The sequence below is a fragment of the Pelobates fuscus genome, chromosome 5, assembly GCF_036172605.1.
Source record: "Pelobates fuscus isolate aPelFus1 chromosome 5, aPelFus1.pri, whole genome shotgun sequence".
In the NCBI taxonomy this organism is placed as follows: Eukaryota; Metazoa; Chordata; class Amphibia; order Anura; family Pelobatidae; genus Pelobates; species Pelobates fuscus.
In genome coordinates, this window is record NC_086321.1 from 166,161,705 (window position 1) to 166,187,496 (window position 25,792).

The following is a 25,792-nucleotide window of genomic DNA, read 5'->3' on the forward strand; positions in this document are numbered from 1 at the left end:
CCATTAACAGGTTTTATGGTGTTTTGGAAAGTTACAGGGTCAAATATAGAACGTTCCATTTTCAAATTGATATTTGCCAGATTAGTAATGTTACCTTTGAGACGGTGTGGTAGCCCAGGAATGAGACTTACCCCCATAATGGCATACCATTTGAAAAAGTAGACAACCCAAGGTATTGAACGTGGGGTATGTTTAGTCTTTTTTAGTAGCCACTTAGTCACAAACACTGGCCAAAGTTAGCGTTCATATTTGGTTTTTGTGTGAAAAAAGCAAAAAACTAATATTTGACCAGTGTTTGTGACTAAGTGGCTACTAAAAATGACTGGACATACCCCATTTGCAATACCTTGGGTTGTCTACTTTTGCAAATGGTATGCCATCATGGGGGTATTTCTTATTCCTGGGCTACCATACGGTCTCAAAGGCAACATAACTAATCTGGCAAATTTCAATGTCAAAAAAATGAAATGCAAGCCTTATATGTGACTCTCTAACTTTCCAAAACACCATAAAACCTGTACATGGGGGGTACTGTTATTCTCGGGAGACTTCACTAAACACAAATATTAGTGTTTTAAAACAGTAAAACATATTACAACAATAATATAGTCCATAAAAGTGCAGTTTGTTTGTAAAAAATGCAAAAAACGTAACTTTTACTTAAAATATCATCGTTGTAATACAATTTACCAGTTTTAAACACTAATATTTGAGTTCAGCGAAGTCACCCGAGTAAAACAGTACCCCCTATGTACAGGTTTTATGGTGTCTTGAAGAGTTACAGGGTCAAATATCGTGCTTGCGAATTAAATTCTCTGCACACTCTCTCTGTGTTGTCAGGCATGTCAATCAAATTTTAATTAATCCAATGACATAATTATGTTAAAAGATTACTTAAATATACACGTAGAATTTTAAATATATGCATTTATAGGTATTTAAATTCTACGTGTATACTAATGTAATCTTTTATGTAATTATATGTATTTTTATATATATATATATATATATATATTTTTTTTTTTTTTTTTTGCGGTTATTTGTATTTTATAGATAGATAGTTAGATATAGAATGTCATTCTAAGTGTATTTTGTTACCAATATATATATATATTAATAACAAAATACAGTTAGAATGAAATTACATATGAATATATAATTTATTTTAAATTTTTGTTTCAATATTTTATTTAATTATTTTATTTATTTAGTATTGTAATTATACGTGTATATATATATATATATATATATAATATAAATATACATATTATGTATATGTAACATCATTCTAAGTGTATTTTAATATTAATATATATACTAATATTAATATTAAAATACATTACGTATGACGTTACATATATATATATATATATATATATATATTATATATATATATATATAAAAATAATTTTTATTTAATTTTACACTTGTCTAATATATTTTTTTTTACACTACCTACCAGCAGGGGGACTGTCTAATATTTCAGACAGTCCCCCTGCTGGCAGATCCATAGCCAGCTATAGGAAGCCATGTGATTGCTCTTTGAGAGCAATTCGGCTATTCTGACAGAAGACGCATTCATTTATACTGACATTTTCTGACAAACATCCACCTTTGCAGAGTTTGTACTCCACCATATGATTACACCAACAAACAGCGCCAGGACAAAATTCCTAGTTGACCTGGCACCTGAGATTTATCGAGCGTTGTTCTAAGTTTAAGGGTGTTTTTTTTGTTTTTTTTTAGATTTAAATTGTATGAATCAACAGCCCGATAATTACCATATAACTGTATGCATTAGTTTGTAAAAAAAAAAGAAAAAGAGGTGAAAGATGTAAAACAAGAACCATGTTCTTGATACGTCATTATTACAAATGACGTATACATTTGCTGAATGTAACGCAAGATGTACTGCTGTAATTTACCAATAATGCTCAATAAAACATTGCTTTACAATTCAAATAGATAGGAGGGTGGGATGGTGTAGTGATTTAGCCTTTAGATTGACATAATTATTTGTAATCTCCCCCATGCCAAAAGTAGCCAGCCCTCCTCTGCTGAAATCAGTACTCTGCTTGGAATTGCGATATTTAGCCAGTAAAGGCATTAAAATAGTCGTATGCATGTCTGTTTGTTTAAAAATATCTTTACAGTATCCTGCAAAGGAATTTATGCACAGATTGTATTGTGCCTAAATAGTACTTTTTCTGAAAGCTGAGAAAAAATTATATAAATAGCACTAACCTTAGTTTAGCTCATTTTAGTAAAAGAGAATTTAAAATTGTAATTTGGTATGGGTACAAAAATGTAACATACCATATGATGTCTCATTCCTTTCAGGAATCACTCCTGCTTCTGGGTACAGACGGCTGCAGTTATTGATAGGTATTCACTGTTTCCTACAGCAAGAGCAGTATTTAGTATTTTCATAGGTAATCTGTGATAAGTACTCCATCTAGAATCCTCTACATCTTAACGGAAGAATCCAAACCACATAAGCCTTCTGTAGTTGTTATGGTGTCAAGAGTGGCCTGGCCACTACTGCACATTGTAGTGGTTGTGGTGCCTAGTGTGTTGCTTTAAACCAAGGTCTCATTGTGGTAGGTGATAGAATAAACTTTGGAAAAGCTGATTGTAAATTGGTATGCATTGACAAGTGACTATTTTATACTGTTCAAGCTAAATCTTTATTTTAGATTTAGTCTCTATTAAAGAAAATGTTAGAATAACATGTTTTTCAGTTGTAAAGTTCATGTATTTTATTTAGAATATGTATGTATATTTTATAATTTTATAAATAAAATACAGGAATATATTTTATAAATAAAATACAGGAACTTCACAACTAAAAAAACATGTTATTTTAACGTTATCTTCTTTTTTATTTATTTATATATATATATATATATATATATATATATATATATATATATATATATATATATATATATATATATATATATATATATATATAAAAATATACAAAAGTGGGCAGTAGGTGTTAAAAGGTTGACTACCCTGGCATAAATTATTAAATATAAAACTGAGGGGAAATGTGCTATACACATTGTCTGTGTGTGTGCGTGCCTTTGTATGTATGTGTGTATATGTGTATATATATATATATATATAATATATACACACACACACACACACACCCACACACATACGTATATATAGTGCTTAATCAGAAAGTGTGAAATTGTGGTATTGCCAAAAAGGCCTTGGTCACAAAATAGCCTTAAGGGATTAAAATAACAAAGCAAAACACATTTTCCTGAATATATTGATCTTGTAGTATGGGTTGCTGATACAAAAGGAAAATCCATCTTAAACAGGTGAAAGAATTCAGTTGTGCAACCTAATTGATTGCTTTTCCCTGACTACATTTTGCATGTTTATGTCTAATGTTAAAGCAGATTGTATGAAAATAAAGGTTCCAACTCAATGCATAGTATTTTTCTTTGCCCACTAGATGGCAAACTCAACATAGTACATAACAAGAAAACTCCATTGTATACCATATGCTGGCAACACATTTTTGAGTGTGCATTATTGTACATGGTTGAATTTTACTATTGAAGTTTGAGAAAAAGTATAGTTATAATCTAGTCTCACATTTCATTAATCAGTAAAGAAAAAAACTTCCTTTAGTGAAAGATGCAACTTTAGAATTTAATTTGTGGGGTGGGGGTGTGATGTAATTCCAGTAAAATACAAGTTTAGCAGGCTAAGATTGCCACAAGGCATATGTATGTATATGTGTTTGTAGTATCAGTTAGTTAATTACACGTAGCTAAGATACTGTTATCACTGTACTGACCAGGTGCAGGAATGTAAGAACTGGAATTACGCGTCCCTCTCCTTTGTATCAGATGAGCCACGTGGTTAGACCGGATGGATGAGTTTAGACTCTATTTATTAAATAGGTTAAGGGTATGTGTGGGTGTAGTTAATTGTGGGAGGAGCTACAGTGCTATATAAGGAATGTACTCTATGTATTCAGTACTCAGACTTTGCTGTATTTTGGTGACGCTAGTCCCTCTGAGTCCCGATCGGTGATCCAATAAAGAATCTCTTCCTTCCTGAAGAAACCTGTGTCCATCTCTCTGTGCTTGGCTTCCGTCAGTTTCTCCGGTATCATTTGGTGCATTGGCCGGGAAGCTCATCGTTCAACGGTAGCTGAGAGGCAGAGGCGTGAGACGGTCTATCTTTGCCCACGTTCTCTACGGCTGCACCCCTGAACTTCTGCGTGGACCTCCCTTCGTCTCGGCGCCACTGGTCTGTTGTCCAGGAGATCATCGGCCTCTACGTGAGAAGTGCTGGGGTGTCCCCGTCGATGAGTGTGAACTCAGGTTCAGGAACGAGGAGGTAAGACAACTGCTGTTTTAGACGGCAGGACCCACTAGGGGTATACCGATTGTGCGGTAGGCCCAAAGGGGTTTTGAATCTGTGTATCTGCCCCCTCTGTCGGAGGGAAGGAGCGAAGGCGCACCGCTCGATCGAACGCTCTTTAGTCAGACCGTTTGATTTGGTTAGTCAGGCGGGGTCCTGGTGTAAATAGCCCTAGCCGGACACCGGTGTCTTGTCTAGACTAGCGTTCTAGGGTGTATATTACGTTCGCTAGGTCGGAGGGACCGGGAGACTAAGCGGCGCCTGTGTAAATTCGGTTCGCTAGTTCTCATCCTATCTGGGCTAAGTGGGAAGGCGTGTAAATTTGGAACCCACTAGACTTTTGATAGTGCGACTAAGAGGCGCCTGTGTAAATTCGGTTCTCTAGCTCGCTATATATGTGGTGATTGGGCAGTGTGGCTAACCAAAACGGGTGTATATAGTTTTAGGTAGTCCATTCAAGGTACTGGCCAATAGTTTAGTTGGGAATTGTAAATGTGTTAACGATTGTTTTAGTAAAGTGTATATCTTGTTAGATAGCGCGAGCTCAGCCGTCTAGCGAGAGTGTTAATAGTGTGTTGCTGTATTATAGTGCACGGTACCATAACCCTGTATATTTACTGACATTATATAATAAGTACTAATCATTGTCGTCCATTGCATGTTTAACACCATAACCACTAATAATTGTATTGTGACCTTAACTTGTGCTTTGACCTATGCTAACCGTACTGTAACCGCTATTTGTAAAAGACGATGTTACTGGGGTGTGTTATAGACGGGTAATTCGTATATAGAGAATTATAGCGTGGGTGACTGTATAGTTACGCCAAAGGGCATAATATTGATTATATAGTGACTGGTGTAACAGCTGTGTGTGTACGGGAATTCCCTGAGTGTTTATTGTTATTGTGTACGTTTCACTTGGTAACCGTACCACGTGGTGCTGTTGCCAGAGGAAACGGGTGTGACTGTTGAATAGTACGCGTGTATAGTATTCGTTGTCGACGACGTTCCATTGTTAAGTATGGGTGCGTCGCAGTCAACGATTCCGGATCCCTTAGGATGTATGGTTAAGAATTTTAAAAAGGGATTCAAAGTTTGTGATTTTGGGGTAAAGATGTCTCCTGTACGTTTGGTCACTTTGTGTACTAGGGAGTGGCCTACTTTGGTTGCGGCATGGCCGCCACGTGGCAGTTTGGATCCAACTCTGGTACAGCGCTTACACGTGGCTGTATCGGGTAGGCCTGAACTTTACGGCCAGTTTCCTTATATTGACTGTTGGAGACAGGCCGTAAATGACTCGCCAAAATGGCTCCAGACATGCCACGAGGAGCAGTGTCGCCTCATGGTAGCTAGGACTTGCTCGTCCACTAGGACTGGTGTTAGGCCCATTTTGGACACGCCCCCTGAGTCCGAGATCCCTTTGCCGCCCCCTTACTTTCCGTTAAGAAGAAGTGACGCAAACGCAGGAAGTCCTGCACCCCTCCCCTCATTACCCTCATCCACTTCCGCTTCCTCCTCCAGTACAGGATCCACCCCCCCTCGTACTAAATCTCCCCTTCCGGAACCAGAATCCACCCCCATTAGAAACGAATATCCTGATTTGGCGCCACTTCAGACTTCCGGTCAAGCTTCATCTAGCTCGGCTCGAAGTGTTTTATTTACGACCTTTTCCCAAAACCGACCTCCCACATCCCCATACCCTATCTCTCCCCGACCGGAACCCATGACTGACGCCTCTCTACGTAGCCCCATCCAAACCCGACAGTTGACTGGTGCCCAACAATTAAAGCACTATCAGATGCCTCTTCGTCTGAATCCCGGGTCAGCTTATATCGATGCCGCAGGTCAAATGGCACACGCTGACCCAGTCTTCGTATATGTCCCATTTACCACAACCGATCTTTTAAACTGGAAGACCCATAATTCCTCGTATACTGAGAAACCACAAGCTATGACTGATCTGTTCACCTCAATAGTACAGACGCATAATCCGACATGGGCTGATTGCCAGCAGTTACTAATGACTTTATTTAACAATGAGGAAAGGACAAGAATAAATCAAGCAGCCATTAAAGCATTAGAGGATAGAGCCCGTGCTTTGAACCAAGCCAATCCAGCAGCATGGGCCGCGACACACTATCCCAACACCGATCCCGATTGGAACGTAAATGGTGCTGATATGGTTCAACTCAGAGCCTATAGAGACGCTATAATTGCTGGCATGAAAGCCGGAGGAAAGAAAGCCATTAACATGTCGAAGACAGTTGAGGTGATCCAGAAAAGCGATGAAGCGCCCAGTGTCTTTTATGACCGATTATTGGAGGCATACCGCTTGTATACCCCCTTTAATCCGGAAGACGCAGACAATTCCCGAATGGTTAACTCCGCCTTTGTCAGCCAAGCATACGGAGATATTAAGCGCAAGCTACAAAAGTTAGAAGGGTTTGCAGGTATGTCCATCACCCAACTAATGGAGGTAGCAAATAAGGTCTATATGAACAGGGATACAGAAAGTAAGAAAGAGGAAGAGCGCAAGATGCGTAAAAAGGCTGATATGCTAGCGGTAGCGATCGCAGGCGTAGATAAACGGGGCCCAGATAGAGGCAATAATAGATGGAGTAGGGAGCCTTTGAGTAGGGATCAATGCGCGTATTGCAAGGAAGAAGGGCATTGGAGGAACGAATGTCCGCAAAGAGAGCAGTACGAGAGAGACCAACCCAGGGCAGGCTACGGAAACTTTAGAGGTAGAGCGAGAGGTAGAGGAGGCCCCGGAGGGAGTAATGGTTATAGAGGGAGTAATGGGAACAGAGGAAGTGTTAGGGAAGACAGGTATATTCCAGCAGCGCAAAGGTCCCGCGATAGAGAAGGTAGGGACTTTGTAGGATTGGCTGACACTGTCATGGAGGACTATTGATACCGACCGGGCTCCATCCCCCTTGGTCGAGCGGAGCCTATGGTCGATGTATCAATAGGGGGGAAAAGGAGTGCGTTCATGATCGACACTGGTGCTGAACATTCAGTGGTGACTAATCTAGTTGCTCCTCCATCTGGAAGGACTATTACTGTGATAGGAGCAACTGGAAGAAGTGCTGAAAAACCGGTTCTTAAAAGTCGACTCTGTACATTGGGAGGCCACGTAGTAAAACACCAATTCCTTTATATGCCTGAATGTCCAGTCCAATTGCTGGGACGTGATATGCTATCAAAATTACAAGCGCAGATTACGTTCCTACCAAATGGAACAACATCCTTAAAGTTTAATGGACCTTCAGGTATTATGACTTTATCCGTACCAAAGGAAGAAGAGTGGCGACTTTATACAGTGTTGACTAGCCAAAACCCTAGGAGTGATGAGACATTGTTTAACATACCAGGAGTTTGGGCAGAGAACAACCCACCAGGACTGGCCCGCAATATTCCACCAATAAAAATTGAACTGAAACATGGGGTTTATCCAGTGAGCCTAAGACAATATCACATTCCGCAGAAGGCTAAGAAGAACATCCAATCCTATCTGGATAAGTTCATACGGTATGGTATCCTAAAATTCTGTACTTCCCCCTGGAACACCCCATTGCTGCCTGTTCAAAAGCCCGGTACAGATGAGTATCGACCTGTACAGGACTTAAGAGCAGTCAATGATGCGGTTGTTAGCATACATCCAGTTGTACCCAATCCATATAACCTGCTTGCTTTAATTCCGGGCGGGGCTACTTACTTCACAGTCTTAGATCTCAAAGATGCCTTCTTTTGCCTCCGAATTGCCGCAGAAAGCCAATGTATTTTCGCTTTCCAATGGGAGAACGCTGTAACGGGCTCAAAACGCCAAATGACTTGGACAAGACTGCCCCAAGGGTTTAAAAATTCACCTACCCTATTTGGTTCAGCTCTAAGTCAAGATCTACTGGATTTCGAGTCTATCCCAGGAGAATGTGTATTGTTACAATATGTAGATGACTTGTTGATAGCAGCAGTTACAAAAGAAAAATGTCAGCAAGCAACGCACGATCTACTACATATTCTCTGGAAGGCAGGATACAAGGTGTCCAGGAAGAAGGCTCAGTTGTGTTTGCCAACTGTCAAGTATCTGGGATTCCATATCTCTGAAGGTCAAAGGATTATGGGGCCAGAGAGAAAAGAAGCTGTCTGCCAAATACCAATACCCAAGAATAGAAGACAAGTGCGAGAATTCTTGGGGGCAGCAGGCTTCTGTAGGATATGGATTCCCAGCTATGCGATACTGGCAAAACCTCTGTACGCAGCCATCAAAGGTACAGAGCACGACCCCTTCTTATGGACCCAAGAACAGCAAACGGCATTTGAAGATGTGAAGAAGGCTTTGATGAGTGCCCCAGCATTAGGTCTACCTGATCACACACGACCATTCTACTTATATGTACACGAGCAAAGAAGAATGGCTGTGGGAGTATTGACACAGTACTTGGGATCATGGCAAAGACCTGTTGCCTACATGTCTAAGCAACTGGATGCAGTGGCCAGCGGACTTCCACCTTGTCTAAGAGCCGTAGCTGCAGCCGCCCTGCTAGTAGCTGAAGCCGATAAACTCACTCTGGGTCAAGAACTTTATGTACGAGTCCCACATGCAGTACAGACGTTGTTGGATTACAAAGGAAATCATTGGTTTAGTAACAGCCGTATGACCAAGTATCAAGCAATGTTGTGTGAAAACCCAAGAGTGCATTTAGAGACTGTAAACACCTTAAATCCAGCTACCCTTTTGCCGCAACCTACTGAAAGTCAACATGATTGTTTGGAAGTAATGGATGAAGTATTTTCAAGTAGACCAGATCTTCGTGATTTTCCCATCCAGAACCCCGATGTTCAATATTACACCGACGGCAGTAGTTATGTGAAAGAAGGGATCCGCTATGCAGGATATGCAGTGACAACAATAGACAAGGTGATAGAAGCTCGGCCACTGGCGAAAGGAACATCAGCACAAAAGGCAGAATTAATAGCACTAACACGAGCGTTACAATTGGCTGAAGGTTTAAGAGTAAATATCTATACGGACTCTAAGTATGCGTTTTTAACCACTCATGCCCACGGAGCTTTGTATAAAGAAAGAGGACTACTGAATTCAGAAGGCAAAGAAATCAAGTACGCAGCTGAAATCCTACAACTATTGGAAGCAGTGTGGGAGCCGAAAGAAGTCGGTATCATACATTGTCGAGCGCATCTGAGAGGAGATGGTGATGTAACCAAGGGAAATCGGATGGCAGATAGTGCAGCTAAGCGTGCTGCTGAATCAGGAAGACAGGAGTATGTGGGGCATATAGCTGCTCTTATACCAACTCCACTGTCCCAATGGACTCCAGTTTATACAGCTCAAGAAGAGGAGTGGTTAAAGACTGAACCGGGAAAGTATTTGGAGAACAAGTGGTATCAGCTAGAAGATGGAAGAATAGTCATACCAGCATCACTAGCGGTAGAAATTGTCCAAAATTATCACAACGGGACACATTCTGGGAGAGACAGTACTGAAGAATCTCTCAGGAAACATTTCTACATACCAAGATTGTCCAACTTGACTCAGGCCATTGTACGCAGATGTGTAACGTGTGCTAAGAATAATGCAAGACAAGGACCAGTAAAGCCACCAGGAGTCCAGTTTATGGGGGGACTCCCCATGTCCGATCTACAAATAGACTTTACAGTAATGCCTAAATCGGGTGGACATCGTTACCTGTTGGTAATTGTGTGCACCTATTCAGGCTGGGTAGAAGCATGTCCTACTCGTACAGAGAAAGCAGGAGAAGTTGTAAGATTCCTGCTACGAGAAATAATACCCCGATATGGACTACCCTGTTCTATAGGATCGGACAATGGTCCAGCTTTTGTTCATCAGTGCCTACAACAACTGACTCATATGCTTGGTATAAAGTGGAGGCTTCATACTGCATATAGACCCCAGAGTTCTGGTAAGGTAGAGAGAATGAATAGAACTATAAAGAACCAGTTGGCTAAAATGTGTCAGGAAACCCAACTTAAGTGGAACGTTCTCTTACCCATAGCTTTATTGCGAATCCGCAGTACCCCTACCAGAAGGATGGGCCTCTCTCCTTTTGAAATCATGTATGGGCGACCACCTCCCGTACTTGGTAACTTAAGGGGGGACTTGAGTCAGTTGGGAGAAGGAATTACCCGGCAGCAGGTTGTAGAGTTGGGTAAGACTATGGAGGAGGTACAGAAATGGGTACAAGATAGATTACCTGTGAATATTTATCCCCCTGTTCATAGTTATCATCCAGGAGACCAAGTGTGGATTAAAGAGTGGAATAATGTACCGTTAGGGCCCAAGTGGAGAGGTCCTTATGTTGTTCTTTTGTCTACCCCTACAGCGATAAAAGTAGCCGAAGTAACTCCGTGGATACATCACTCCAGGGTTAAACCAGCAGCAGTCGATTCTTGGCAAATTACAGCAGATCCAGAGAATCCCTGCAAGATCCGGTTGAAACGCACTACTCAGTCGGAGTAACGAGGAATTATTGTGGATTACAAATTTTATTGTTACAGGTGTGAGTGAGAAGGCCATAATAAAGCCTGTCCGCTTACCAACACATAGTGTATAAGCCAGGAAAGTCTCGAAGGGACACCTGTGAAGACGAGCAGAACTCCATTCCCTGCAGCCCTCACATCCTGGAAGCTGAGGTTCCATCGCACGGACGAAGACTGAGGATGACGGCGAAAGATGTGCTTTTGATTGTGTTTATTTATATGTGTTTTTATATTCAGGAAGGTAGAGGTACCGACACTCCTAGCTGTGAGGTATGCATTAAGACTACGAGAACAGGTAACCATATTTCCCAAACCCTAATTTGGCATTCACAATACGAATGTAAAGGAGAGGTATCAAGATGTAGATACCTAAATATAGACTATAGTGTGTGCTATTTAGGAGTAGGAGAACCTAAGTGCTTCAGTCCAGAGTATCAACCTCGTACAATTTGGTTGACTCTCAGGAATGGAGATCCTCAGGGGACCCTAATTAATAAGACGGTGTTAGAATCCGTACATTCTTCGGGTGTTCTGCTATTTGATGCATGTAAGGCGATATCAAGTGGTAGAAAACCGTGGAATGTATGTGGGGATCTTAGATGGGAGAGGACGTATGGGTCTAATGATAAATATATTTGTCCCAGTAGTAAAAATAAATATGTGAGTCCTAGATGCCCAAATAAAGACTATAACTTTTGTCCATATTGGTCTTGTGTGGGGTGGGCGACTTGGGGACAGACAGTAGATAAAGACATGATAGTGACTAAGTTGCCGACTAGCCCTTATTGTAAGTCTATGGAATGCAACCCAGTCCATATACTTATTAATAACCCCGACAAGTTCCTAGATAAGTATGGAAATTTATTTGGGTTTCAGATATACGGGACGGGTTTAGATCCTGGGACATTATTGTTTATAGGAATAGAGACTGATACGGTATCCTCCCAGACTCATCAAGTATACCATTCCTTTTATGAAGAGATGAGTATAGATAATAAGATCCCCCATAACGCTAAAAACCTGTTCATTGACCTAGCTGAAAGTATTGCCGGTAGTCTTAATGTTACCAACTGCTATGTGTGTGGAGGTACTAACATGGGAGACCAATGGCCTTGGGAAGCAAAGGAGGTAATGTCCGGTTCTGAGGCAGTTGACCAACTAATATCTACACAAGCCGATTATCATTTGAGTGTTAGAGGTAAATCTGAGTGGAGATTAAAGACCTCCATCATAGGTTATGTTTGCATAGCAAGGAAAGGAATAATGTATAATACTTCTGTAGGAGAATTAACTTGTCTAGGGCAAAAAGCTTATGATGATGATACTAAAAATACAACTTGGTGGTCGGCTTCAAATGTCTCAGAACCATCTAACCCGTTTGCTAGATATGCCAGTTTAAAGGATGTGTGGTTTGATTTATCCATCACATCTACCTGGAGAGCCCCAGCAAATTTGTACTGGATCTGTGGTAAGAAAGCCTATTCGGAGTTGCCACAGGACTGGGAAGGGGCATGTGTGTTGGGTATGCTCAAACCATCCTTCTTCTTGTTACCGATTGAAACAGGTGAGACTTTAGGTGTTAAAGTGTATGATGTGAATCATAGGAAGAAAAGGGGACCCTTAGAGATAGGCACCTGGGAAGATAATGAATGGCCTCCCCAGCGTATCATAGATTATTATGGGCCAGCCACGTGGGCAGAAGATGGTACCTTTGGTTATAGAACCCCAATTTATATGCTCAACCGTATTATAAGATTACAGGCGGTGGTTGAGATTATTACTAATGAGACCTCACAAGCACTCAATCTTCTAGCGAAGCATAATACCAGGATGAGGACAGCAGTGTACCAAAATAGATTAGCCTTGGATTACCTTTTGGCAGTAGAGGGAGGTGTATGTGGGAAGTTTAACCTGAGCAATTGCTGTCTTCAAATAGATGACGAAGGGCAAGCAATAGCTGAGCTTACTAGCCATATGGTTAAACTAGTGCATGTGCCTACTCAGGTATGGAAAGGGTACAATCCAAGTAGTTGGTTTGGTAGCTGGTATGAGTGGTTTGGAGGGCTTAAGGCAGTGGTAGGTGGAGTCCTACTGATTTTACTGTTGTGTCTACTCCTACCGTGTCTTATACCCTTAGTAGTTAGGTCTGTGCAAAGCCTGATAGGAAGTATAGCAGAGAGGAAGGCTGCTGCACAGATAATGGCGATATATAAGTATAAGGCTCTAGATCAAGGAGAACCAATGCAGGAAGATGAGTGTTAAAAGATTCACATCATAAGATAAGTCTGGTCTGGTTCATGGTAACCTGAGGTATATGCAAACCAAGGTTAAGTGATGCCTCAAGTAATTGTGAAATATCAGAGGCATCAAAGGGGGGAATGTGATGTAATTCCAGTAAAATACAAGTTTAGCAGGCTAAGATTGCCACAAGGCATATGTATGTATATGTGTTTGTAGTATCAGTTAGTTAATTACACGTAGCTAAGATACTGTTATCACTGTACTGACCAGGTGCAGGAATGTAAGAACTGGAATTACGCGTCCCTCTCCTTTGTATCAGATGAGCCACGTGGTTAGACCGGATGGATGAGTTTAGACTCTATTTATTAAATAGGTTAAGGGTATGTGTGGGTGTAGTTAATTGTGGGAGGAGCTACAGTGCTATATAAGGAATGTACTCTATGTATTCAGTACTCAGACTTTGCTGTATTTTGGTGACGCTAGTCCCTCTGAGTCCCGATCGGTGATCCAATAAAGAATCTCTTCCTTCCTGAAGAAACCTGTGTCCATCTCTCTGTGCTTGGCTTCCGTCAGTTTCTCCGGTATCAGGGGGAGTTTTCAGTTCTCCTATTTGTGTGTAGGTGAGAATTCCAAAAGGTGCTGTTTAAAGTGCACAAAATATGTTTACCATTTCAAGGTATGTCATTGTTAAGCTTAATTTACTATGGACATTCTTAAGTGAACATTGTTTAAAACATTATTTTATCTGAAATCTAGGCATTATAATGCAAAGTATGTATTTTGTGTTTAATCTGTCTAGGTTTTTTTTTTTGTTTCTTGTTTTTTATCTTGTTTTGTCTTGTATAGTTTTTTTTTTACTTACAAGTTACTCTTTTATTGCAGAACAGAGAAATCAACTGACCAAGTAATGAAGCCTGTGAATCTAGAGGCTTTGTCAAAATGGGTCGGAAAGCTTCCTGTGGACATAGTAGAAGACATGCCTCGCATTGCACCCATGCTTGCTAGACTTGGGTACGATCCTTTTGCAAACCCCCCCAGATATGGCAGTCCAGATGCTATGGTGGTCAACAATACACACAGAGTGAGTATTTTTTTTAATTTGCTGTCATCTGAATGCAGAGGCCACAAACCTGGTCTGGTGATTTAGATTAGAATACACACAGATTACTAAATCTTGTAATTGATAAAAGTGTATCACAATAAAGTTGTTACATCAGCTACCATTTACCGGTAGGATGCATTGTATAGCCTGCTTGCATTTACTTGGGTGCTGTTACTTGTAAGTGAAAATAAAATAAATAAGACTGTCATTATGTCATTGTTTTAGAAGAGTTTTTTTGTATTTAAATTATGCCTGTATGGGACGAGGAAAGTTATAACCAAGCTGGCAATTTACAAGAAGGTCATTAAATGTGCTATTAAAAAACAGTGTTCAGTAAATGAAGCAACATAAATAAAGATCAGTACTCTTTACGTAGTATGGTACACAATGCGTTTGTGAATAGCATGCATGTTCCCTAATGTGATTGTCATGTTTTTCTCTGTAGATCATGAAGGGAGATTTTAAAACGCCTAACAGTCTGAAAGGATATGTTCAGGTATATCCATTATCTTGAATATTAAAATGTTTTACAATTAGATACTAGTAGATCATTTAGATACAGTAGAGTTGACATGGAGAGTAGGATTAGGGTTGAACACATGCTTGGAAAGGCAAATCAGAAAATTATTTGAAATGTTAAAATAATCCTGTGTTGTAAGGGATAATACTCAATCATCATCCCTACATACTAAAATTATTAAAACAAAAACTCTATTGCCAAAAAGGAAACAAATATTCAAAAAAATTGCGATTTAGTAGATATATCCTCAATGAAAACATGCATGCCTATTTAAAAACCGCTTCCAAAAAGCTCCATATCTCTTGTTTGTAACCTTTGAAAGTTCTCCCCTTTTTTGACCAATCAGATGCTTCATCTCATTTTTAGCTTCTAAATAAGATAGTCTGGCAACTCAGAGAGGCTGCAGAAATGGGGAGAAGCAGGCATTATTTGCTAAAGTGTGCTTGCCACTTCTGTTAGCTCTGGCAACCAAGGAGGTGTTTCTGCAATTATGCTAATTTGAATTGCAGTATATAATTCTATTTTAAAAAATTACTTTTATAAATATCATGACACATTAAGCAATTCAGAAAGCCGACTTGCTTTATGTTTGTGGAGTGTTCATTTAAAATGTCTCTGTCTCTATAAAGAACTTCCCCCTTCTGTTAACAATGAGGATCAGTGTTGTGACACTTCAGGAAATGACACGCATAGAACAGCCAATATAAAAGTTGTACCTTCCTTATGTCTAATTTGGAAATTATGCATAGTAAAAACTTAAACGATTATAAGAAATAAAAAAAAAGTAACAGATCCGCTTTAAGATATAATTTGCATTGGCAATGATAATTTACAGATTATATTTTGTGTTTTCAGATAAATCAGAATAACTCTTCCCACTGGTGACTTTTAATTCAGGTATGATTTTTCACACTCTGCTTTCAATATCAATTATTTGTTCTGTCCAATTATCATTTGTATTACCTGGAATTATAATATTCAAATACGTCAAAGTACCATAACAAATTAAGTCAGTGTCATAAAGCTACAAATAAATTGACAGCATGATTTTCCAAATGTTGTTAGAGTGGACAGGCAGCCCTCTTCGAAACTTTAGCACGCTATTTACATGACAGCAAGTAAACACCACTTTCTTCAAGTAACTGATTTTTTTTCTCTAAATCTTTATTCTTATTTAACCTCTGTCTGCCTTAAGACTCCCCTGGCCTTTTCCAATAATACTGAATGAACAGTTTTGCATAGTGCTCATTATTTATTGCTGTTTGGGACCATCATGGCTATCTAACTTGTTACATGCCATGACAGTGGAGATGGCAACGAATATAAGCTTTCAGTATTTTGGCAGTTGAGTAGTCTGTGGATTGCTGCTTTCACTATTTGGTATAATTACAAACATTAAAAACTGTTATACATGTAGCCAAAACTCAATAGTTTATCTAACCTGTTCAGCTCTTTACTGTGATGATGGCGCTTCCTCTATGGGAACTAAGAGACACTTCTTCTTTGGGAGCTAAGGAAGCGCCTCACACGGCTCACCTCCAATAGGCTTTCTGTTCCATTTATAATCATCGGTGTGACGTCGGAGGAGGCAGACATCTTCTGGGGGAAGAAAGGTAAGTAAAACTTTTTTTTAAAACTTATATTTAGATTTAGGGGGTATCTGAAAGCACAAATAGGACAACGCTTTAGTGTTAGGAATACAGGCTGTGTTAATGCTTGGCTGACTTATTGGGTCAGTGCGTACAGCTTGCAGCCTTTTGTTGCTGTAAATTCACTCCAGGGGATCAGCTGAACACACATCTGGCTTTATTGGATGCTTGCCTCTTCTGCACCTGGAACGTCTCTGCCTAAAGAATTCACCGGAGTTCCTTGTAATGGTTTTTTTTTTTTTTAGTTTTTTTTATTATTAATGTCCCATTTCAAAATAATTTTAAATGTCTTTCTGGGAAAATCTTGGATAGTGGGCAATAGTAAGTCGTGCATAATTTGCATTTTTTTTTTTTTTTCTATTCTTTATTTTTGGTCACTTAGCAGGTGAAAAAAAGAATACAATACAATATGTGGGCTGTCGCCCTTAACGGTCACAAGTAATAACAAAAACATTGTCGCTGGCTGAGACATGGTGTCCCGCTGAGTGTTTTTTTTTAAAAGCATGTTAGTCAACACAGTATATCATCATTAGTATGTCCCCTTGGCACCCATACGAGGTACACTTAAAAACAAATTGGTCTGTCTTATACAGACTTATGGGTTCCAGGGAACGGGTGTGGCCCCCTCCAAGATTTCCCCGAATAAGGTTACCTGAGCAATCTTGGGTAGGGAGGGGTGGGGGGGTTGGTGGTACAGGAGCCAAATTTAAGGTAAGTTTTACTAGCTTATAATAGCACTTTAAGCGGGTCCTTCTGCACATAGCTCTAACATGGTGAAGGGAGCCCGTGAATGGGGTGGTGCTTTGGCCCTCTCTAACTTGGTTGGGGACGGGTGATCATAAGAATAAAAAAGAAAAAGATCATGGGAACAAAGATTTAAGTGCTAACATAGTGTCCAACAAGCAATATAGTGAGTGGAACATAGTTAGTATAGTCACTGAGTGTAACGGCGGGATCTGTGGCGTCCTATATAGCGGAGTCTCGACCTGCCTGTGTTTCTCCCTCACGTTGTGCCGCCTGCAGGGTTTGCTCGCTGGGACCCTCTAGGTACGAACTCTCGTACTGTAGTTGGATCCAGCCGGGTCAGGGTGGTCGTAGATACCGCTTGCGGTGTTGTTAGGCCCAGTTGGGCTAGGTGAGAGTCCAGTTCCTGTGGGCTTCTCGCCCGGTATGCCGTCCCTTGGAAGGTGAATGTAACTAGCCTTGGTGTGGCAGCGGTATTGGATATCGTGGGATCTGAGCTGTTGCAGGCTCGTGTTAGTATTTTGCGCCAGCTCAGGGTGCTCCTAGTCAAATCCGGGAACAGCTTTAACTGAGAGTCCTCAAATGTTAGGGGGGGTTTCCCTCTGTACGCCGCTAGAACTGCGGTCTTGTCTTGGAGGGTTTGGAATTTCACAATGAGATCAGCTGAGGCGTTTGGGGGTGCGTTTGCCGACTTGGGCAGGCGGAACAGTCAGTCTATTTTCACCTGTTTGGCTTGTTTGGGTTGCAGCAGCGTTGCCATGAGGCGCCGTACGTAGTGTGGGAGGTTGGCCAGCCCAATGGCATCGGGTACCCCTCTGAGTTTTAAGCAATTTCTCCGCCTATGGTCTTCCAGAGCCTCCACTTTATCCGCTGTATCAAGTTGTTGTTTGTGGAGGTCTGATAGCCTCTGTTCCAGAGCAGTTAGTCGACCGTCCTGGGCAGTCACGCTGGTCTCCAGAGAGGTAAGACGTGTGTTGGCCCTTTCTATGGCCTCTTTGAAGGATGCCCTGTCGGCAGTTAGGTCTTGCCTGAGTTCTGTAAACATCTTTGTTAGCAGAGCTGCAGTAACTGGTTCTCCTGCCGGAGATGCTTTGGTCGTGTGCCCTTTGGAGTGGGTTGTCACTGCGCCTTCCCCCAGGTCTGGATAGAAGTCCTCTGAGGAGTCGGAGTACTCAGTTTCCCCCAGCGCCATTTTCTCCTATGCGGCCTTCTGTGAATTCCTCAGGAGTTCGCAGATATCATGGCTGAAAGGGGGTTTGTCTGGCCTCGGTTTTGTTTTTCTTGCCCATCTTGTCTTCCCCCACCGGTAGGCAAGGTATGGGGTAGTTAGGTGCCCAATCTACGCCGGTAGATCGGTTATATTGCTTGCTTTGGCCCGGAGCTTTACACGATGCGTCCGTGCTGGTCTGCAGCTAGCTCCGCCCCCCGCAGGCATATTTTTAAGAGACATTTTTGCAGAATGAATTTATTTCACAAATGGTGAGCAGATGAGTCATAGAAGCATAGAATGTGACAGTAGATAAGACCCATTCGACCCATATTTATTTATTTTTTGTGAAAAAAGGAACAAAATATACATGCCAATCAGATTTTTTTTTTTTTGTATTCAAGAATATTTAGTGTTCCTCTCCCTTTCCTTCCCCTTCCTTCCCTGTCCCTTAGTGTACCTCTACCATCCTTTCCCTGTCCATTAGTGGTCCTCTCCCCTCCCCTCTCTCCCTCTCTGTCCTTTAGTGTGTGTCTCCCATCCCTCCTTAGTAGTCCTCTCCCCTCCCTGGTGTGCCTCATTATCTCTCTTGTAGCGTGGCCAAGCACTACCTCTATCACTTCAGCTGGAGTCCAGTTTATTCCACATAAATTTGTCCATGGAATGGCTTATTCCTTGACATGTCATGGGGCATAATGCCAAGAAATTAACTGGAATTGGTTAATGAAGCCATACATGTATTGATAAACAGGTATAGCCTTGTGGGCAATAATCACAAGTTAAGGGCCACTATAGTCACCAAAACTATAGCTTGATGTAGTTGTTTTGGTGAGTATAGTCTGTCCCTGTAGGCATTTTAATTTAAACTCTGAAGCCTTTTAGACTCTTTCTCAATAGAGATGCATTGATGCGGATTGGCCAAGGTGTTGTTTGGCTCCTCCCTGGCCCCTCCTCATTGGCTGAGTTCATCAGAATTGTCTATCTCTGAAAGCATTGTGATTGGCTGAGATCATCAATTCTAATCATTGCTAACTTTGCAAGAAAATATTGCCAAACAGTTTGTTAGCACCTGCTAAACTACTTTGTCATTTTGAGCAAAACCACACATAGTACAAAGATAAAGACCTTGCCTTTTTTAAACGAAAGCTTCAGGAGTATCATAAGACTAAACAGTTTATGAGCAAAATATTTAAAAATGATAATTAAAAGGTGTGTGCTATGGTACTAATGTAAAGACTAAAATATATACAAATTACAGATTAAGCAACAGTACACATACAAAAATACAGTTTTAAATTTTACAAGGCTACTTATAATCGCATATTTCAGCAAACAAATATGGGGATTCAGTTCCGCCATATGGCCATATTGTGTTGCGTCCACCACTACTCCACAGTACCCCAATATTGGAGGGTGCTCAACATAAAAGGAATCTGGTTTGGAATCCAAACATACATGGAGAAAAGGGAAAATTTAATGGACTTTTACTTTTTTTGTTTTTGATCTATTATCTTTACATGTATTCAGCAGATCATAATTTAATCTACTATTATTTTCTGTTTGTTTTCTTTAATCATGACTTTAATGGACACTATAGGCACCCAGACCACTTAAACTCATTGAAGTGGTCTGGGTGCAGTGTCTCTGTCCCCCTTAGTCCTGCAATGTAAATCATTACAGTTTTTGAGAATTCAGTGCTTTCCTATGGGAAGGCATAATGTGCTTGCCGCGTATGTGCATTGGATCCCCCCAGTCAGAGAAGGTGGAACGCTGATCCCTCTGCGCTGGAATCAGGTAAGTGAATAGTTATTTTTTGTTTTGTTTTTTTATTAGCTGTTGGGGGACCAGAGGGCAACTATAGTGTTAGGCATACAAATCTGTATGCCTAACACTATTGAATACCTTTAAAGGAACACTATAGGGTCAGAAAAACAAACCTGTATTCCTGACCCCATGGTGTTAAAACCACAATTTAGTTTGCTTCCCCACCCTCAGCCCCCTTAAAGGTAATAAAATGGAATGTGGAAATGTGCTCTCACATTTCAAAGCCACTCGCTTTATTTTACTTGGTACACAGTATTAAAATATTTCTTCAAACTTTTTGATTTCTTTAATATGAGTAATGCAAATGCTTGTCTTGCCTAATGCAGTATTTATTAAAATGTATTTATTCTTTTATTTTCCAGGTGATAAATTATTTTTTTCTTTTGTTAACAAGAAAGAAGAAAATCCTTGCAGTTGTCAAAGGAAACAAGATATCCAAGCATATTGCTTGCCAAACGTTGCCAAACTGTGACTGTCCAGAGCGAATGTATTTGCACTTGTTTGTATGCTGGAATCTTTCAAATCTGCCAGTAAATGCTGACCTCTGATTCATTTGAACTTACTGTGGAAAAGATATTGTCAGTTCATCTTTTTACTTATTAAGCTCAGATTGTGACCAAGTATTTTATAACAAATTACAAGCATTTTGTATTCGGTATTGAATGATCTTGCCCCTAAGCAAATTTAATAAAATATTTAATGCTTATTCACCCTTCTGGAATTCTCTATCAAAGAGCTTGGTCAAAAAGCTATATGTTTAATGTAACTTTTGCATCTTCTACGGAAGCAAAATAAATACTTTCTTTTGCTTCCGTAAAAGATGCAAAAGTTACAGAATGCAGTCAAAGGGCTTTAAAAATAATGTCCACTTTAAGATTCATACATTTTCATTGTGTATGCATCAATGTGATTCAGAACAGTGGATCAAAGAGTGACTTATTCATTTTTACAAAACTGATAAACACTAGCATTTATACATGATCACCAAAGGAAATTCTAACTGGTTTCCCCACAGAATAAACTTTTTAACTTAATGACAGACATCCGCTGACTGCTTACTGTATGTTTCGCCTGTTTTGGAGCCGAACATGTAAACTCTCATTGTGCATTTTCCTTAATGAGCAATGCTCAGTGAAAGCTATTTTTAAAGACTGCATTGTACGAATTTTGAATGATATTGATGTTCACTGGAACTTAAAGCTGCTCCTTTGATTATAGGCTGTAACATTTTACAGAACATTACCCTAATTTTACAATGTGACCAAACTGATGAACTGATTTGGTAGGAAAGGCAATAACTAGCAAGTTTTTTGTTAGATTTCTCTACATGCTGTTTACAAAGAGTATTCTGGCTTTTGTAACAGTCCATTGGATTTGTCCTTAATATAGATATCTAAATTTAGGTTTGCTCTGTAAACCCTCTGCCTTGAAAGTGTTAAACCTGATTTATATTTTTGTCATTTGCAAATTTTTATTTAAAATTTTAATATATGATCCATCCATTATGCTGTTTTCTTCTACTTCATATCTTTTAAACATTCTAATAAAGTGCCATCCTGGGCATGAATCTCTCTTCATAAATATTTCTAGATTTGAAGACAAAAGTCTACAGGGTTCTAATTAAATTTTCAGAAAAACAAAAAACTGGGCCAATGCAAGAACATATCTGGGAGCCATGTCATGCTTGGAAATTTATTTTGAGATATGTAAAACCCTTTTCATTATGCGTCTATTCAGGGCTGCCGCCAGACATTTTGGGGTCCCTGATGCAGCCCAAGGTCTGGGCCCCCGGGACACTGCCCTGAGTCCGCCCACATGACCTGCCCCCAGAGCCACCCACAAGGCCCATCCTGAGTCTACCACAAGGATGAAGTGTGTGTGTACTGAATTTGGTGTGTGTGTGTGTAGAGTGGCTGTAGAATGTGTAAAGTGGATGCAGTGTTTATAGTGGATGCAGATTGTATGTTTGTGTAGTGAATAGTGTGTGTATGTATAGTGAATGCAGAGTGTGTGTTTGTGTAGTGGATGTAGTGTGTATTGTGGATGGTGTGTGTGCATTTGTATAGTGAATGCAGAGTGTGTGTTTGTGTTGTGGATGGTGTGTGTGTATTTGTGTAGTGAATGCTGTGTGTGTGTTTTTTTGTAGTGGATGTAGTGTTTGTGTGTGTATAGTGAATGCAGAGTTTGTAATAAATGTAGAGTTTGTGTAGTGGGATTAGTGTGTACATAGTGAATGCAGTGTGTGTTTGTGTAGTGGATGATGTGTGTTTGTGTAGTGGATGATGTGTGTTTGTGTGTTTATGTAGTGGATGGTGTGTGTGTTTGTATAGTGGATGGTGTGTGTTTGTGTGGTGAATGCTCTGTGTTTGTGTGTGTGGTGGATGCTCTGTGTTTATGTGTGTGTGGTGGATGCTCTGTGTTTGTGTGTGTAATGGATGCTCTGTGTGTTTGTGTGTGTAGTGGATGCTCTGTGTGTTTGTGTGTGGTGGATGCAGTGTGTGTTTTGATGATGTGTGTGTGCGTGCACAGCAACGCTTTACAGCCGCGGCTAGCAAGAGTGCCAGAGAGGGAGGTCAGTATATCCTCACAGAGGCATATATATATATATATATATATATATATATATATACATATACCAGTGCAGTACGAGCGAACCCAGGACCGCCGGGCCCGCGACAATCATCATGGTTGTCACCCCCTGATGGCGGCCCTGAGTCTATTAACACAGTACATAATGTCACACCATTACTGTGTGACTGATGCCATAGAAAAAAGGCAGTGTTTACTATGCTCCCTAGGGACACCTACAGGAACCATTCCTCAGATGACTACTAGAGGTGCTTCCTGGGGCAGTGCTGCACAGTGTGCATGGAGACACTTAACTTTCCTTATTGAGATGGATTGATTTAATGGATCTCTAGGAGGAGATGCTAATTGGCCAGGGATGCCCTTGACTCTGCCCTCCGCCCACCTCTTTGATATTATCAGAATTGAAACTCACAGCCAATCCTATGGGAAAGCATTGTGATTAGCTGAGATAATCACTTCTGATGATGCCAAGCAGGCAGATCAGAGTCAGAGCCAGCAGACTGGAATAAAAGTAATATGTTACTATATTTAGGAGGACAGTGGGGGGCTAAATAGTGTTTTTAACACTATAAGGTCAGGAATACATGTTTGCCTTCCTGATCTATAGTGTTGCTTTAAAGGGACACTCTGGGCACCAGTGCAACTTTAATGCATTTGATAAACTTTGGCATCTGTAACAATTTTTTTGCATGCTCAGTCAGTTCTAGTTTTTGCCCATAAAAAATGTTTTTGCAGAAAGCTGCACCATAAGCCTGCCTCCTTAGCCCTGCCCCTACATGTCAGAAAGACTTCCTTATCAATGGAATGCACACATAATACAGGGGAGGAGGAGTATAAAGTAGTTTGGTAACAAATTTGCGCACTAATGTCATGGACTACTAATCGATTTGTTACGTAAAACTGAACAAAAAGCGATTTATGCACAAGTCTTAGTCAGGGCTCAACAAATCCCAGGCTCCAACTCACTATGGCGACTAGAAATTTGGATTACTGCACCCTTGCATCCAGGAAGAGGGAGCAGCCCCACTGAACACCAGGCAAATATGCACTTAGCTCTTCCAAAGGTAGGGAGGCTGGGTGGATTAAAATTAAAATTTTTAATTTGTTAGGGTGTGATAAAATGTGTCAGTGTGTATGCCTCTCTCTGTGTGTGTGTATGTCTGTCAGAGAGTGTGTCTGTTTAGGTACCTGCCCCCTCTTATCACACAAGGGTGTTTTTACTAATCTTTTTTCCCACGCCGTGCCGGTTTGGCCGCGGCTTGTCCCGTCCCCATAGCGGAGATCATTAATCTTTATTATCTGAGTTAAACCAACGCTTTCCCATAGAAAAGCATTGGGAGGATATTGTGCATGATCTCTATGGGTAACATTCAGTGCCTCCATGCACAGCATGCACTGACACAGGACTCTCCAGTGGCCGTCTGAGTGACTGTCAATAAAGGTCTTACTAGGCAGCAATCTAAACCCTGCCTTTTTTTGAAAATGCAGTGTTTACATTGAAAAGTCTACAGGGACAGGCTATTGGCATCTGTAGTAATTCTTGACTATAGTGTCCCTTTTAAAACTGCATATTAATCGTAAATTTAACTTTCTTGTAAAAAAAAAATACTGGCTCATAGATTCCAAATTTGTCAAGCCTTGGTCAAAGTGGTAAAAATGTAAATGGAATGAGCAGGTAATTGAGTGAGATGTCAAGCCGCTGGAGAGGAATGCTATAGTAAGTAAAAAGGTATCAAGTGGGTGAGTAGTCATTTTTGAAAATGAAAAAAATAAATGTGTTGAAAACTTGCAAACTGCCGCTAAAATAAGCAATAAAGAGAAGAGTGAACAGCATATACAACATTTAAAGAATGACTATCCAGCAATTTTGTTTTTTTTCACTGCATTGCCCAGTACTTAGAATATTGACAGTTGGTGTGTCTCCTGTGCTCTGTGCTGGTATAAAGGATTGGGTGCTCTGTGGCTGGTATAAAGGACTCTCTGTTTAACACGTCATATATCTGTCACCAGTAAAACCCCAATTGTTTTCTTTTCTAAACATGCTTCATAAATACTATTTAATACTATTGGCTAAAAAGAAGAGAAAAACTAACCAATTCTGGTAGGAGAAACTGACATAAGTGAATAAGAGTTCCTCTTCCTATCTCTGATAAACTACCAAAATGTGTGTGTTTAAAATAAATCTATAGTGTTAAGAATACAGAACTGAATTCCTAAAACTATAGTGCCCTCTGGTATCCCCCTATGTTGCGCCCCTCCTCCCCCGAGTCACATTAAGGGAAAAAAACCTTTATTTACTTATCAGATCCCAGCACCAATGTCACTCTGCATTTGGCTTCGTCCAACATCATCTGATGGGGCGTACCAAATGTTCAGCGAGCGCACTATACCCTCCCAATAGGAAAGCATTAAATCAATATTTTTCTATGGGGATTGCATTGATGCTGAGCAGAGCATGAGGAAGTCCAGGGTCATTTAAGGGATTCAGAGTCTATTAAAAAGTGCCTCAAGTGGTTGTCTGGGAGACAGCAACTAGAGGCTGTTTCTCAAAAACTGCAATGTTTTACATTGCATAACTAATGGAGACAGGGACATTGCACCCAGACCACTTAAATGAGCTGAAGTGGTCTGGGTGTCAATAGTAGGACTTACCTAAAGAAGTCCTCTGTGAGAGTTTTAAGATTTCAGAGCTGATAAGGCATTGGCTACAAATAGTTTGAATAGCATAATTTTATGCTGGCACATGTGTGTTTATACATAGCTAGAGGGCTTTTATGGCAAGTGTTTGCATACCCTGGCATAATGATCATGCAAAAAAAAATATTTGTGTGTCATCTGCATAGAAATGATATTGGAAGCCAAAGGAGCTAATGAGTTTACCAAGTTAGGCAGTATAGATGGTGAACAGTAGGGGACCAAGGACTAAACCTTGGGGGACACCAACAAAGAGGAGTTGGGGAGAAGAAGCAGAACCAGAGAAAGAAACACTGAAAGAGCGC

The 25,792-nt window shown here is 40.4% G+C and overlaps 1 protein-coding gene across 3 annotated transcripts in view; it reads left to right on the plus strand.

The window, feature by feature from the left end:
* TPST2 (tyrosylprotein sulfotransferase 2) overlaps window positions 1–21,785 on the plus strand; it is an 86,047-nt gene extending 64,262 nt beyond the window's left edge. For 2 of the 3 annotated variants that reach the window (XM_063454627.1, XM_063454629.1), the window contains 4 exons: window positions 14,041–14,239; window positions 14,706–14,756; window positions 15,636–15,677; window positions 20,599–21,785. In XM_063454627.1, the coding sequence (XP_063310697.1) occupies window positions 14,041–14,239; window positions 14,706–14,756; window positions 15,636–15,665 (280 nt within the window). In that variant the 3' untranslated portion in view covers window positions 15,666–15,677; window positions 20,599–21,785. The remainder of the gene's footprint in view (window positions 1–14,040; window positions 14,240–14,705; window positions 14,757–15,635; window positions 15,678–20,598) is intronic. The other variant, XM_063454628.1, reaches the window with a different exon arrangement.
* The last annotated feature ends 4,007 nt before the right edge of the window (window positions 21,786–25,792 follow it).